We start from the raw sequence: 12,351 nt of genomic DNA, 5'->3' as shown, positions 1-12,351 counted from the left end.
CTGCTGCCTCTGGCTTAAACAGGCAAATATTAATGTTTAAACTGTGTGAGCACTAAAACCCTAATCAAGTGTGATAAAATGAACACCTGTATTAGCACACTAGTCCATTTGGATGATACAGTGCAGTCCTCCAGGTTGCACTTTGTCACCAGCCATTCCCTCCCTGCTCTTGGGAGCAGAACAAAGGTGCCAGAGCACTGCCACTCTTGGACACAGTATGGTGACATCTTGTTCTTTCACAGCCTGAGATGTGTCTCAAGTCTCCTGAAGGCAGCTGTGCTGCAGCACAAGAATTTTGCCTGAGGCATGAAGTTGGGATTCTCCAAATGAGGGTTAATTTTACTGGGAAGCAAACAGAGTAAATTTGCTGTTCCTATTAATATATATACAATATATATGTACAATATAATATATAATATATAATATATAATATATAATATATAATATATAATATATAATATATAATATATAATATATAATATATAATATATAATATATAATATATAATTAATATATAATATATAATATATAATGCATCCTGGAGACTATATGTAAAAGAAGCAGGACACTTCTCTGGACCATGAAATATGGTTGGTAGTCCAGTAGATTTACTCTTGACAGCTGTGTCCCAAGCTCTCTGTTTTCATTTGTAGAAACTCTGGTTAGTCTTAAAACTGGATCTAAACTACAGTCTCTGGGGATAATCCTTAAATAGACCTGACTTAGACAGTGCCCTCAAGGAAAATAGCATGTTGCACACACAGACACTCAGAGCACACAGGATTTGGGAAATGACACCATCTTGGCTTTGCCTGAGGTTCTGATGTCACTTGAAAAGCAGATTATCCTGATTTCTGCTGCACATCTGAGCTGCTTCCTGGGTAGACTACCTAAGTGGTTTGTGTCTTTATTCCTGGTAAACTGGGCAGCTGGATTGCCCTCAGTTTGTGAAATTTTCTGTTTATTTTGACAAAGGTTGGTTTTACCAGAGCTCCTGGCTGCTTTTACCAGAGCTATGAACACATCATTAACCTGCTCATTTCAAATCTCCTCTCAAATTGTTTGTTTTTAATTCTCAATGCCCATAGTATATCTGAGCCTCCAAAGTCACTCCTGGGTCACACAAGCCTGGAATGGTGTTTCATGAGTGGGAATTGCTCCGTTGTGCTGGTGAAAGTCAGTAAAGGAGAAGAATAATGGATTTTAAAGTATCCCCCCCTAAGCTGGAGTGGGAGAGTGAGCTCACACTGGTTAGTGCTGTTCAGAGTAAAGGAAGAGAGGAGTAAATGTTACTTAGAGTTGTGTAAATTCACACCAGTGCTGTGCATTTATCATCTGCACACACCACACAGCCAAACATCACTCAGCTTGGATGGGGGGGACTTGCTGCTATTCAGAGACATTCCCCAAGCAGGAGGCTGAGCTACACGACTTCCAGAGGTTCCTCTAACCCTAAATCCATCTCTGGCCTTCTGGTAGGATGGCTTGGTGTGTTGGTTTCACGCGCTTGGGGGCAGGGGCGGATTTACCTCCGAGCAGGCCCCCTGGAGCTGGGAAGTGGGAGGGGCTCTCCCGTCTCCGGGAGCTTCCCCTGTGGGCTGCTGCCACCAATCACAGAGCTGATTTGGTGATGGACAGCTCGGGAAACCAATGAAAAGTTATTTCGCTTTCACGAAACACAGTGAATCAGCTTTGTTCTGGCTCTTTCGGCTTTCGGCTTCCGGTCTCCGGGGGTGGTGGTCCCCAGGCCGGGGGCTGCGGCCCGGCTCTGGGCTCGGCCTGGAGTCCGGCCCGGTGCCCCGGCTCCGCGGGGGGCCCGGCTTGGGACCCCGGGCCCGGCTCTGCGGGGTCCCCGGCCCGGCCGCATGGTCCCGGCCCCCCCTCCCTGACCGCATGGCCCCGCTGCCCGGAGCTCCCCTCTCCACGGGGCATGGCCGAGCAGGGGGGATCGGGGAGCCACCAAAGTCTCTCCCTTCCCCCTTCCCTCCGCCTTCTGAGAGAAGAGGCCTCCAGCTGCCCATGCTGTTTCTTCACGTTCTGGATACAATTGTAACTTCTTCATGCCTGGATAAGATCCTCGATTTTTCTAAGTTCTCCTGAATGGGAAGGAATAAAGCCTGGAGACTTCAGAAGTCAGCGCAATGAAGATAAAGTTCCTGGTAGGCAGAGATTGAAAAGATGCGAACTGATAAGTAGCTGAAAACCTTTTTGTGGGATAAGGGGATTGTGACTTCACTAAAATTCCTTTAAACTGTGAAATATACTTGGGGAGGTTTGGATGCTTGAGAAGAAGAACCTTATTTTTGCCTTGGAGAAAATAAGAGCTCTCTGTTCTGGGACTGAAAAGTGAACAGAGACATTTAATAGAGAAAGAGATGACTTTTGTGCCTCGGTGAATGAAACTCTCTCTGTCTTGGGACTGGAATAGAGACAGAGACATTTGATAGTGAAGAAGATAAAGAGAATCTTGTTTTTCAGCAGCCTGCCTTTAAAAGTACTACCCCATGTGTGTAACATAACCCATTGCACAGGTCTGAAAGGACTGTGACAGAATGGGAGGAAAAATCATAATCTGCAATATTTTTTTCCCGGGCGGATGTGGATTGTGAAGGTAAAAGACGCCCCCTAAGCCAGAAACAAAAAGGGACTTTTCTCTCTTAAGTAAACTAAACTGATTATTTGAATGTATCACTAACTGAAGTGCTCTCTGTATGTTTGTTGGTAAGAAATGCTGAATGAAGGGAGAAGGAAACAATCTAGGAACCTTATTCTGAATTTTTTTTTTGTGTTATTAATAAATTTCTTCTTGTACCTTTCTAAGTTGTAAGCCTGCCTTGTCTCTACTTCTGGGTCCCGTCTCTAAAAGAAATTAGATATATTAAAGCTGGCAAACCCAAGTCACACCGTGACACTTGGCTGAGGAGATCTGCTCTAGCAGAGACACTTTGTCCCTGTCCTGCCTTCTCTCTCAGTGTGCAACAAGCTCAAGGCTTCAGGCTCACCCTGTTGTGTGTGGCTCATGGTCTTCCCTCCCATTCCTCAGCCCTCAGCATTTTCTGTGCCAGAGGTCCAATTTATGGCTATAAAACCTCCTTGGGGGTGACCCAGATCTGAGTGAGTTTCATGTGCTGATGCAGATGTGACTCCTTCCTTAAATCTGTTCTTCCAGCCATGACCAGACTGGCTCTTCTGAAGCCCTGGGAAAGTCCTTTGTCACCCTCAGGTGGCATTTCTGGTGGAAAGATGTCTTCATACCTGTCTCCATCATTTAGGGCTGAGTGGGTCCATCCTACATGGGGGAGATCTCTCAGGGAGAAAGGCTGGGGCAGCCCTGCAAGCTGCTGTTCCCTCTTGTAGGGACTCTGGGCTTACTGCTCTCAGCCCAGCAGCTCTGCCTAGGGGGATTACTAAAGTTTGCAAAACCTCTTAAAATGGAGAAGCCTCTATCAGAGGGCATCAGGGAAGGCCTGGGATGGACAGCTGGAAACTGTACACCAACATCAAGGACAAGGGAGGGGGAGCATCCTAGAGAGAAGTTCAGAAAGAGAAACCAGAGCCTGGGATGAGGCTTAGTGTAGGAAATAGAGCTTTGATGCATGAATTCAGAAAGAGAAACCAGAGCCTGGGATGAGGCTTAGTGCAGGAAATAGAGCTTTGATGCACGAATTCATGGGCTTGGCTTTTCTCTGTGGGTCAGGAGTGGCAGTGGCTGGACACCCCTTTGGACAGTTCTGTGCTGGGGGGAGCTGTGGGGAGATGGATTCACACCCACCAGCTGTGGTGCTCCTGCCTTTTCCCCTCCTCTCAGAGCTGGCAGGGACACATCAGGTTTATGGGTGTCATTTGGCAGTGACAACTCACCCGGGACTTCACTCTGAGCACCTTTTGCACAGGTGACAGGGGCCACCAGCTTCCCACTGCTCCAGAGAGGGTGTTCGAGTCCTCTCCACCTCCAAGCACAACCTGGCCACGTTTCAGGCACAGCTCTGAGACAGCAGCTCCTTTACCCTGAGCCCCTTGATCACCCAAGGGTGACTCTGACTTCAGAGCTTGATGAGTCTCATGAATTTCAAGAATATCCCTTTATTCCCCAATTTATGCTGATGGAGCAGTTTCCCTGCACAGAGCACTGATACTGCTTTGCAGCAGGTGCAGCCATTAAGCAGCTTTATTCCTCCAGATCTGACAGAGCCAGGGTTATTTTGGCACTAGTGAGCCAGGGAACTTGTTGGGATATTTTATCTTATAATTTTATTTTATTTTATTTTATTTTATTTTATTTTATTTTATTTTATTTTATTTTATTTTATTTTATTTTATTTTATTTTATTTTATTTTATTTTATTTCATTTTTTCTTTATTTTCTTTATTTTCTTTAATTTTGTTCTATATTAAAAATGAATCATTTTAACACCTTTATCTTTTTTTTTTTACAGACAGCTGATTAAAACGTGAATTGCTATGCTGTATGACCTTTTTAATAGTGTAGGTGCTTAGTATGTGCTTAGCACATGCACAGTTCATTCTTTGACCCCCTGGAGTTTCTCTTAAGCTTGTTTACCATTAGTATAATTGTTAACTTGTACAGCATTTATGTTATGTAATATTTATGCAGAGGACAGTCAGGGAAGAGCAGAGTGCAATGGCACAAAGAGAACAGATTTAGCAATGTCCCCACACCCCAAGACTTCAAGACACCAAGGTTCATTTCCCTCCTCTGCCCTTCTGGCCTTGGCAAGGTGATTTCACTTATCTTTGCTTATCATTGTGCAGCTGATTTGAAGAATCACTTTTGGTCCCATATCAGCTAAATTGTGCTGCAGGGAGGGTTGTGTGGTTATTTTTTTACCCCCTTTTATTTTTTTCCAACCTATATAAAGAACTCCTTCTCTGAAAGGTCATAATTTAACATCTCCAGGTCTTCAGAAGACAGACTGGCACAATCTTCTTCAGCTCCTGATGTTTTTCTGCTCCTGTTCATTTTTTCAGAAGCCACCTGGCCCATTTTGGTTGAATCAACATCAAAAGGATCAAAGACACCCTGATTAGAGGTTTCAGAAGCACAGCTGCTGAACATGTGTGTTGAGGGCAAATTGTCATCCTGTTTTTTGGTGGAGCCTTCAGCACTGAGACCCATTCCAAACATTTCTTCTGCTGCCTTTGGAGCCTGGCCTTGTGGATCCACCTGCAGCAGGAGTTCACAGCCCTGAATCCCTTCCAGGTCTCTGATAATAATCTCATCCTGCCCATCAAGAAGTGAGAGGCTGGAGGTGTCCCAGAGCTCTAGTGAGGTGTTGGTTTCTGATGAGATTTCATGGAATAAATCTGAAGGATTTGGATCAAAGAAAGGTGGAGTTTCTGCCTCTGAGTTTTGCAAATCTGAATCTGGAGTTTTATTTGCCATACTGGGGAAATCTTGTCCTCTAGAAAAGAACAAGTTACTGCCTCCCAGAAAATCCATGTTGTCAAACTGAGGCTCAGCATCCTTGGGTAACTTTTCTGAATTGCCTGGTAAAAAAAATATCCCATCCTGTGCCACTGTGTCCTGGACATCCAAACTCAACAGGTTCTGGGTTCCTGGCAGATGAGCATCATGGTGATTCCCCTCCCTGGTGAGATTTTTGCTGCTGTCAGCTGCAGGCACAAGCTCTGGAGGAAGCTGTAGAGGGTTTGCTCCATGATTTGAGATTCCTGCAGCTTCTTTCTGATTTTTCTGTGCTGGCATGAGAGGGGGCCAACAGCTTTCCTGCTGCTGCCAAACCTGACTATTTAAAGACACTTGGTCATGAATGTCAAGTTCAGTTCTGTCATGTTTATCACCATGGGACATGGCAGTGCTGGGAACATCAGTCTCCTTGCCCTCAGCAGAGCCTGGGAATCCTCCAGAGCTCTCCTGGATGTGTTTTGGGAACACCTCCATCTTTCCAGGCTGATCATCCTTGGAGGCATTTTGCTTTGCTTGGCTGGAGGAGCTTAGGAGACTCTGAGCCTTTTCTGTCCTGCCATCACTATTTACAGGTTTTTCTCGTGGACTCTGCTTCTTCTCTGAGGATTGACCAAACAAAGTGGCCAGAGCTGATTGGGGTTTTGTGGGTTTCCTCTGGGTTGTTGTTTCTTTCCTGGGAGTTCTGCCTTTGTCTTCAGAGCCAAAAAGGGTAATGAGGGGGTTTTTCCCAAGCCTGAAACCTTTACCTGATGTCTCTCTACAGGCTTGGCTGCTTCTGGCCTCCTTGCCCTGGGCACCAGTCTGTGGCACAGGCACAGTGCTTTCCCCTGGAAGTTTCAGATCCACTTTTTCTTCACCTACTGGATAGTCTCTGGATTTGTCCAAGGATGTATTTGGTTTGGAATATTCTGATGTCTTGGCTGCTTGCTCAGAGATGTGCAAGGTGTTTTCACTAAGAACTTCCCTGGAATCCTTTGACTTGGGGTTGTTGCCTTCATCATGTGAGGGGCAAGTGGCACAAGCTCCTTTCAGAGCTGTGTCTGTTGATAGAAAATTCTTTCCAGATAATTTAGTATCATGTCTCCAAATACCCTCATGAGTGTTACTTTTCAGGTGGCCACATGTGTCCTGAGGTTCTGTTTCTTGTAAGGAGGACACTTTGTGATCATCTGTCCTGTCTGGACAAACAGATGAAGAGACTCTGCTCTTTTCAGCTTCATTTTCCTGAGATGTATGCTCAGGACTGGGCTCTTCCAGAGATGCTGACATAGTTACTGGTTTCTTTTCTTTTGTCTTCTCAAATTCTGCCCCTTTGCTCTCAATTCCAGAAAAATCACTTACGCTGGATGGCTGCATAGCTTCCCCCAAAGTTAATGGCATCTGTTTCCCAGGGAATTCTTTGGTTTTTGATTTCTCATTCAACATTTCAGTGATCTCAGGTGACACACTCAGCCCTCCTGGCTCCAGGGAACCAGAAGATACAGAAGAGGTCCTCAGCACATCAGAGGGGGAATGGGCTTGTTCAGCTTCATTTTCAGAGGGATCAACATCCTCTGCTCTATATTTTAGCTCTATATTTGTGGTGTTTCTGTTTTTGGGCTCTCCTGGCACCTGAATGTTCTGTGTGCTGTTCGTTCCCTCTCCAAGGTGATGCTTGGCCCCTGCAGTGTCTGGGGTGGCTACCATCAGTCCAGGCTTGTCATGTGTGATTGTGCCTGCTTTGCTGGGTGTGCTCAGTGACCCACAGACCTTGTTGTGCGTCACTGGGGCCTCAGTGGCAGCAGGAGTGCAGCCCCCTGTGCCCCCCAGGTACCTCCTGGGGGTGGGTTTAGGGCTTTGGTGGGTGGGGTGGGGAGCAAGCGAGGCACGAGGCAGGGGTTTCACAGGCTCCAGGACAGCAGGGAGGGAGGCACAGGCAGCTCCTCTCTTCAGCTGGGCTTGGCCCTGCTGGATTGCAGCCACCCTCTGGGACACCTTCCCACCCTGCTTCCCTTCAGGCACAGCCCCATCCCCATCCCCAGCCCCTTCACGGCCCCTCTGCTCTCTGTTCTTGGGCCAGGAATGCAGCTGCTCTCTTTCCTTGGTGATTCCAGGTAAGAATCTTCCCTTCTCCACTGCTGCCATCCTGCCTGCCCTGCTGCCTGCAGCCTGGTGGGTTGGCAGGCTCAGTGCAGGCTTTTTCCAGGAACTCACTCCATTTCCAGCCTTCCCATCTGCAGCCAAGGCTGGTGCTGAAGGTGGCCAGACTGTTCTGAGCTTGTTCCCTAAGAGGACAGCCCTGCTGCTCCTGTGCTCAGCCAGCTGCAGATCACACTGTGCATTGAAGGATGTGGGTTTCTCTCTTGTTTCAGTCTTTTTGGCTCTGTTACACCAGTCCTGGGGCTGTGGTCCATGCTGAAGGTGGTGGTGCTCCAGCCTTTCCATCTCACTTCTGCTTCCAGCCCCAGCCATCAGCTTGTAGTGGACTTGGCAGTAAAACTCCCCGTGGAGGGCAGCATAGTTTTGCAAGCTGGAAAACACACATTGGCACAGCTGTCAGTGGCTGTGTGGGAGGGGAGCTGTAGCACTGACAGACAGGCTTTCAACAAAATCATTTTTCAGTGGGGAAGGGAGGGAGGGGGCTGAAGAATGAAACCTTTCAAAAGCAGTGGTGGCTTTCTCAGAACATATTTGATTTTTCTTTCAAGCACCAAAACAACGTGAAAAATTAAACATTTCCTTGCAATACCTCTGGGGGCTGTAGCCCAGGTTATGTGCAATCCTTTTCTCATTTACAGGCCAGGCTACATACCAGCACTTCATCTCTGCCCCCCTATGCACAGCATGGACCTTATGCATAAAATTGCCCAGGGCTCCCATGGTACAACAACTGCAGGATGGGAGGAAGTGTCTGCAGGGCTGGGGGCAACAGGATTTCAAGCAGCCTCACAGGGGGTGGCAGTCTCAGTGACTGACAAGCTAAAACAAGTCAGCATTGTGCCCTGGGGACAGGGAAGCCAGCTACATCCTGAGCTGCATGGCAAAGAAAGAAAAAAAAAGAAAAGTGAATGTTTCTCTATATTCGACTTTTGTAAGATTCTTTGTGGAGTACTTTGTCCAGTTTTGGGCTCTTCTCAGCAAAAAAAGAGATTGCTGTACTGGAAGGAATCCAGCAAAAAGCCACTAAAGTGGTGAGGGAACCTGTGTCATCTGAGGAGAGGCTAAAGCTGGACCTACCAGGAGAAGGTTGGGAGGGAGAAACTCCTGGCTGTGAGTGTCTATTGTATGGGACATTATAGAGGAGACAGGGCTGGGGTGCTCTTGGAGGGGAGCAGTGACAGGATGAGAGGCAATGGGAACAAGTTGTAACACAGGGAACTGTGATGAGATGCAAGAAAAAACATTTTCACCAGTGGTCAGATATTCAAAGAGAAACCCCAAGTGAGACTGGGTAACCTCCTGGCTTGAAGCCATTCCCAGCTCTCCTGGACATGTTCCTGGGGGCTCCTGCCTTCCTTGGGCCTGGGAAGGCTGGGTGGAGGCTTCCAGAGGTGCCTTCCAACCTGCCTGGCTTGATGTGATGCTTGGGAACACGATTTGGTGGTGGACAGCGTTGGGTAAATGCTGGGACTCAATGATCTTAGAGGCCTTTTCCAGCCTTAATGATTCTGTGAGCATAGGAGGTACCCAAATGACTCCTCCAACTACATCTCCTATCAGTGTTCCCAAACTGTAAATATTTATTGTAGTTTCAGCTCATCCTTGCACCATTACCCATGCAGATTCCTGATCTAGAGGCATCTGCAGGCTTGAGGTAGGCAGTGATGGAGAGGCAGATGGAATCAGGAAAACTGCCCTTTTTCTCATTTCCTGAATCCTGCCCTGTCAGAATTACCCTTGGTAATTTGATGGATACTGCTTGGTGTCTTGGGTTGCAATACAGGATGTGGCCAGAAATGTGAATTCTGTCTCCATCTGCTGCAGCCGGGCGGGGCAGTGACCCTGATCTCCTGCCACATATTATCTGCTAATGGGCCATATTTAAACTAGCTGGGCAATCATCTTTGTCTTTTCCACAGCCCATCCTCCCTCCAGAAACATATCATCTACTGCTGGCCCATTGAGTCCCAGTGCATGACTGATAAAATTACATCAACCCACTGGGAGATGCTCCAGCCAGGGGAGGAGCCAAGCCTTTCCTACCCAGATAGAAACTGAGATTTTGGACACCAAGGCACCTTCTTTCCACTGGATTCCAGAGGAAAGCCAGACCTTTCCACATCATCCCTGGAGCTTCAGAGGAAACTGCACCTTCTCCAGGAGCACTGCTCCAGCTGAACCACATCTGCCACTGCAGGAGGATGCAGCCACCATTGAATGGGACTGTGCCAACACCCTGACTGACTGACGGGTGTCAGCTTGGATTCTGACTCTGGCAGTGTTTTGGGATTGTTCTTTGTAATACTGCATTTCTATTTTAATTTTCCTAGTAAAGAACTGTTATTCCTAATTCCCATATCTTTGCCTGAAAGCCCCTTAACTCCAAAATTATAATAATTTGGAGGGAGGGGGTTTACATTCTTCATTTCAAAAAGAAGCTTCTGCCTTTATTGGCAGTTACCTGTCCTTCAAACCAGGGCACTTGGACATCCCTTGAAGCAGGTGAGTCCCACCACTCACCTGAGCTTCCTCCCGCAGACGTGGCAGCAGAAACACGAGTGGTGCACACGGAGCCTGCCAGTGCCCACACTCTCCATGGGCTGCACAGGCTTCAGGCAGGAGGCACACATTTCTGTCACCATGGGCTGCAGAAGGAGAGACTGGGGTTAAATAACTGGATCATGACCACCCGGAATTACCTGCAAGGTAATTTACTCAGTATCCTGCTTTGTGTTGTGTTTTCTTGTTGTTTCTCTTGTAGATCTACTGTGAGATTCAGATTCCTGCCTGACTCAATTTGCCTGTCATCTTGAATGGGTTCGTGTTAATTTTCAGTCAGTACAGAAACAGAACACCCTTGGATCTCTGATGAGAAAAAATATGTTCATTTGATTGAGAGTAAATGACTCATTTAAATTTTAATAATTTAAAAACCTTGAGTGAGGTGAGAAATGTTGCACTGACTCAAAAACTCTGTGCAACTCCTGGAATCACTGGTACCTTAAGGCTGCTCACACAGACATAGTCCAAACCCAGCAAAGGCAGCTCATATAAGTGTAAAGCTGCCACAGCTCTGTGGATCTGGTGGTTTACTTCAGTGTTTGCTCTCTGGATTGTGTTGTGTGCCCCAACCTGCTTCCCCAAACACCTCTTCATGTGAAAAGCCCAGAGAACCTCTCTGGAACACATTGCCAGCACCAGCCACATTAATGGAGAGAGAGAGTGGGGGAAAAGGATCTTGGGCTGTCAGCCCAGCTGTAGAAACAGCTCCATGTATTCTGCACAGCCAAGTGACCCAGAGGATGCAGGTGGCAGTGAGGATGTCGCTGTGCTCTCCTCACTGTGGGGCAAAGCAGAGGCTCAGCTTAGCTGCTGAGTTCATCTGGAAATGCAGGTCTTTTCAAAGCCCCAGGAGCACAGCTGGGCCCAGCCTAACTCTGGCTCTGAGTACTGACACCCCCTCACATCAGGGCAGCTCTGCCTCTTTGTAGGGAGCTTACCTGCCACAGTTTTGCTGGGGCTCTCTGATCCCTCTGAGTTTTTTCCACATGTTCCCACCCTGGTTTGCAGCATTTTCAACTCAAAGAAAAAGCAAGTTTACTTTCTGCTCTCATGTGCAGTGGCTGATGGCCAGAGTAAACAAGTTGGCATCCAGAAAAGCTGTGGATGCCCCTTCCCTGGAAATGTTCAAGGCCGGTTTGGATGGGCCCTGAGCAACCTGATCCAGTGGAGAGTGTCCCTGCCCATGGCAGAGCTTTGAAATTAGGTGATCTTTAAGGTCCCTTCCAACCCAAAACATTCTCTGGCTCTGTGTTTCTATGAAATAGGAAAGATGTTTATATATCTCAAGAGATGAGTTGACATGAACAAGAACAAGATAGGGAACAAAACCTTGTCTTTTACTTGCAACAGACACCTGGGGAACAAATTTTTAAGGCCAATTCATCTTTGTTTTCCTGTGAGAACACTTTCAAGAAGAAGAGTTTAACATCTTGTGGTTTCTTCCTTCCTTCTAGAGGGAAGCATGCAAACAAAATCCCTGTCTTTTCTTCAGTCTGAAAACAACCCCTCTAGTCTTCCAGTCCTCTGCACAGAGCAAACCATGGGTCTGTAAGTGAATACAGAAGTAATGGGTGTCTAAAGTCCTAATATTCTCAGTGGAGGGCCACTTAAGGGAGTCTAAAGATTTTAAGGCATCTAAAACAAGCACCCTGAAACAGACCCATGTAGTTGTACAAGATCAATCTGCTTGCAAGGTGAATTTTGCCAATGTGACTGCAGAACTTCCTCTGATGGTGATGAGCACAAGGGTCTGTGTCCTGGCAGAGAAGAGAGTAACTCAACATGTCTGTGTCATATAAGAAAAAAATGCTTTCCTTTAATCATGAGCAAGGAAGGAGGCAGAGATGTTTAGCAAACAAGCAGGATCTTTCTCCTCTGAACTGGGAATGAATGTCTGAGCTCCTGGAGTGTGTTTCCAAATTGGGATAACATTTTACAGGGGATACTGGTCTCTTTCACAGGAGGATTTATTTTCAATGCTCCTTGTCTGATGCATAGCAAACACTCCTGCTCTTCAGAGGCGTATTTGTCAGCCCCAGGAATGAGCCTTCCTAATGGTCTGGAAGATACAGAAGTGATTTGAAGCAATTGAATGGCACTGTGGGCAAGGAAATTATCCTAAGGCTTCTGTGAAAAGCAGTTACAAGGTATTCCTGGAATGCTCTTTCAGCACACTGCTGATTACTGCAGTGCTGAAAGTTGCA

General features: G+C 46.9%; 1 protein-coding gene across 1 annotated transcript; it reads right to left on the bottom strand.

The window, feature by feature from the left end:
- Positions 1–4,386: 4,386 nt before the first annotated feature.
- LOC130249969 (uncharacterized) lies at positions 4,387–10,226 on the bottom strand. The gene is made up of 2 exons (XM_056485159.1): positions 10,106–10,226; positions 4,387–7,955 (listed from the first exon to the last, which is right to left on the bottom strand). The coding sequence occupies exons 1-2, from the start codon at positions 10,213–10,215 to the stop codon at positions 4,871–4,873; spliced, it is 3,195 nt and encodes a 1,064-aa protein (XP_056341134.1). The 5' UTR covers positions 10,216–10,226; the 3' UTR covers positions 4,387–4,870.
- Positions 10,227–12,351: the final 2,125 nt, after the last annotated feature.

The sequence above is a fragment of the Oenanthe melanoleuca genome, chromosome 2, assembly GCF_029582105.1.
Source record: "Oenanthe melanoleuca isolate GR-GAL-2019-014 chromosome 2, OMel1.0, whole genome shotgun sequence".
In the NCBI taxonomy this organism is placed as follows: Eukaryota; Metazoa; Chordata; class Aves; order Passeriformes; family Muscicapidae; genus Oenanthe; species Oenanthe melanoleuca.
The sequence above is the reverse complement of the archived record's forward strand: the minus strand, read 5'-3'. Positions and strand labels throughout refer to the sequence as shown.

What these genes read in the sequence shown, in the direction of transcription:
- LOC130249969 (XM_056485159.1), bottom strand. Translation starts at nt 10,215, where the DNA reads ATGTGTGCCTCCTGCCTGAAGCCTGTGCAGCCCATGGAGAGTGTGGGC. An exon ending in GTCTGCGGGAGGAAGCTCAG is followed by an intron (nt 7,956 to 10,105) that starts GTGAGTGGTGGG and finishes TGTGTTTTCCAG; the next exon opens with CTTGCAAAACTATGCTGCCC.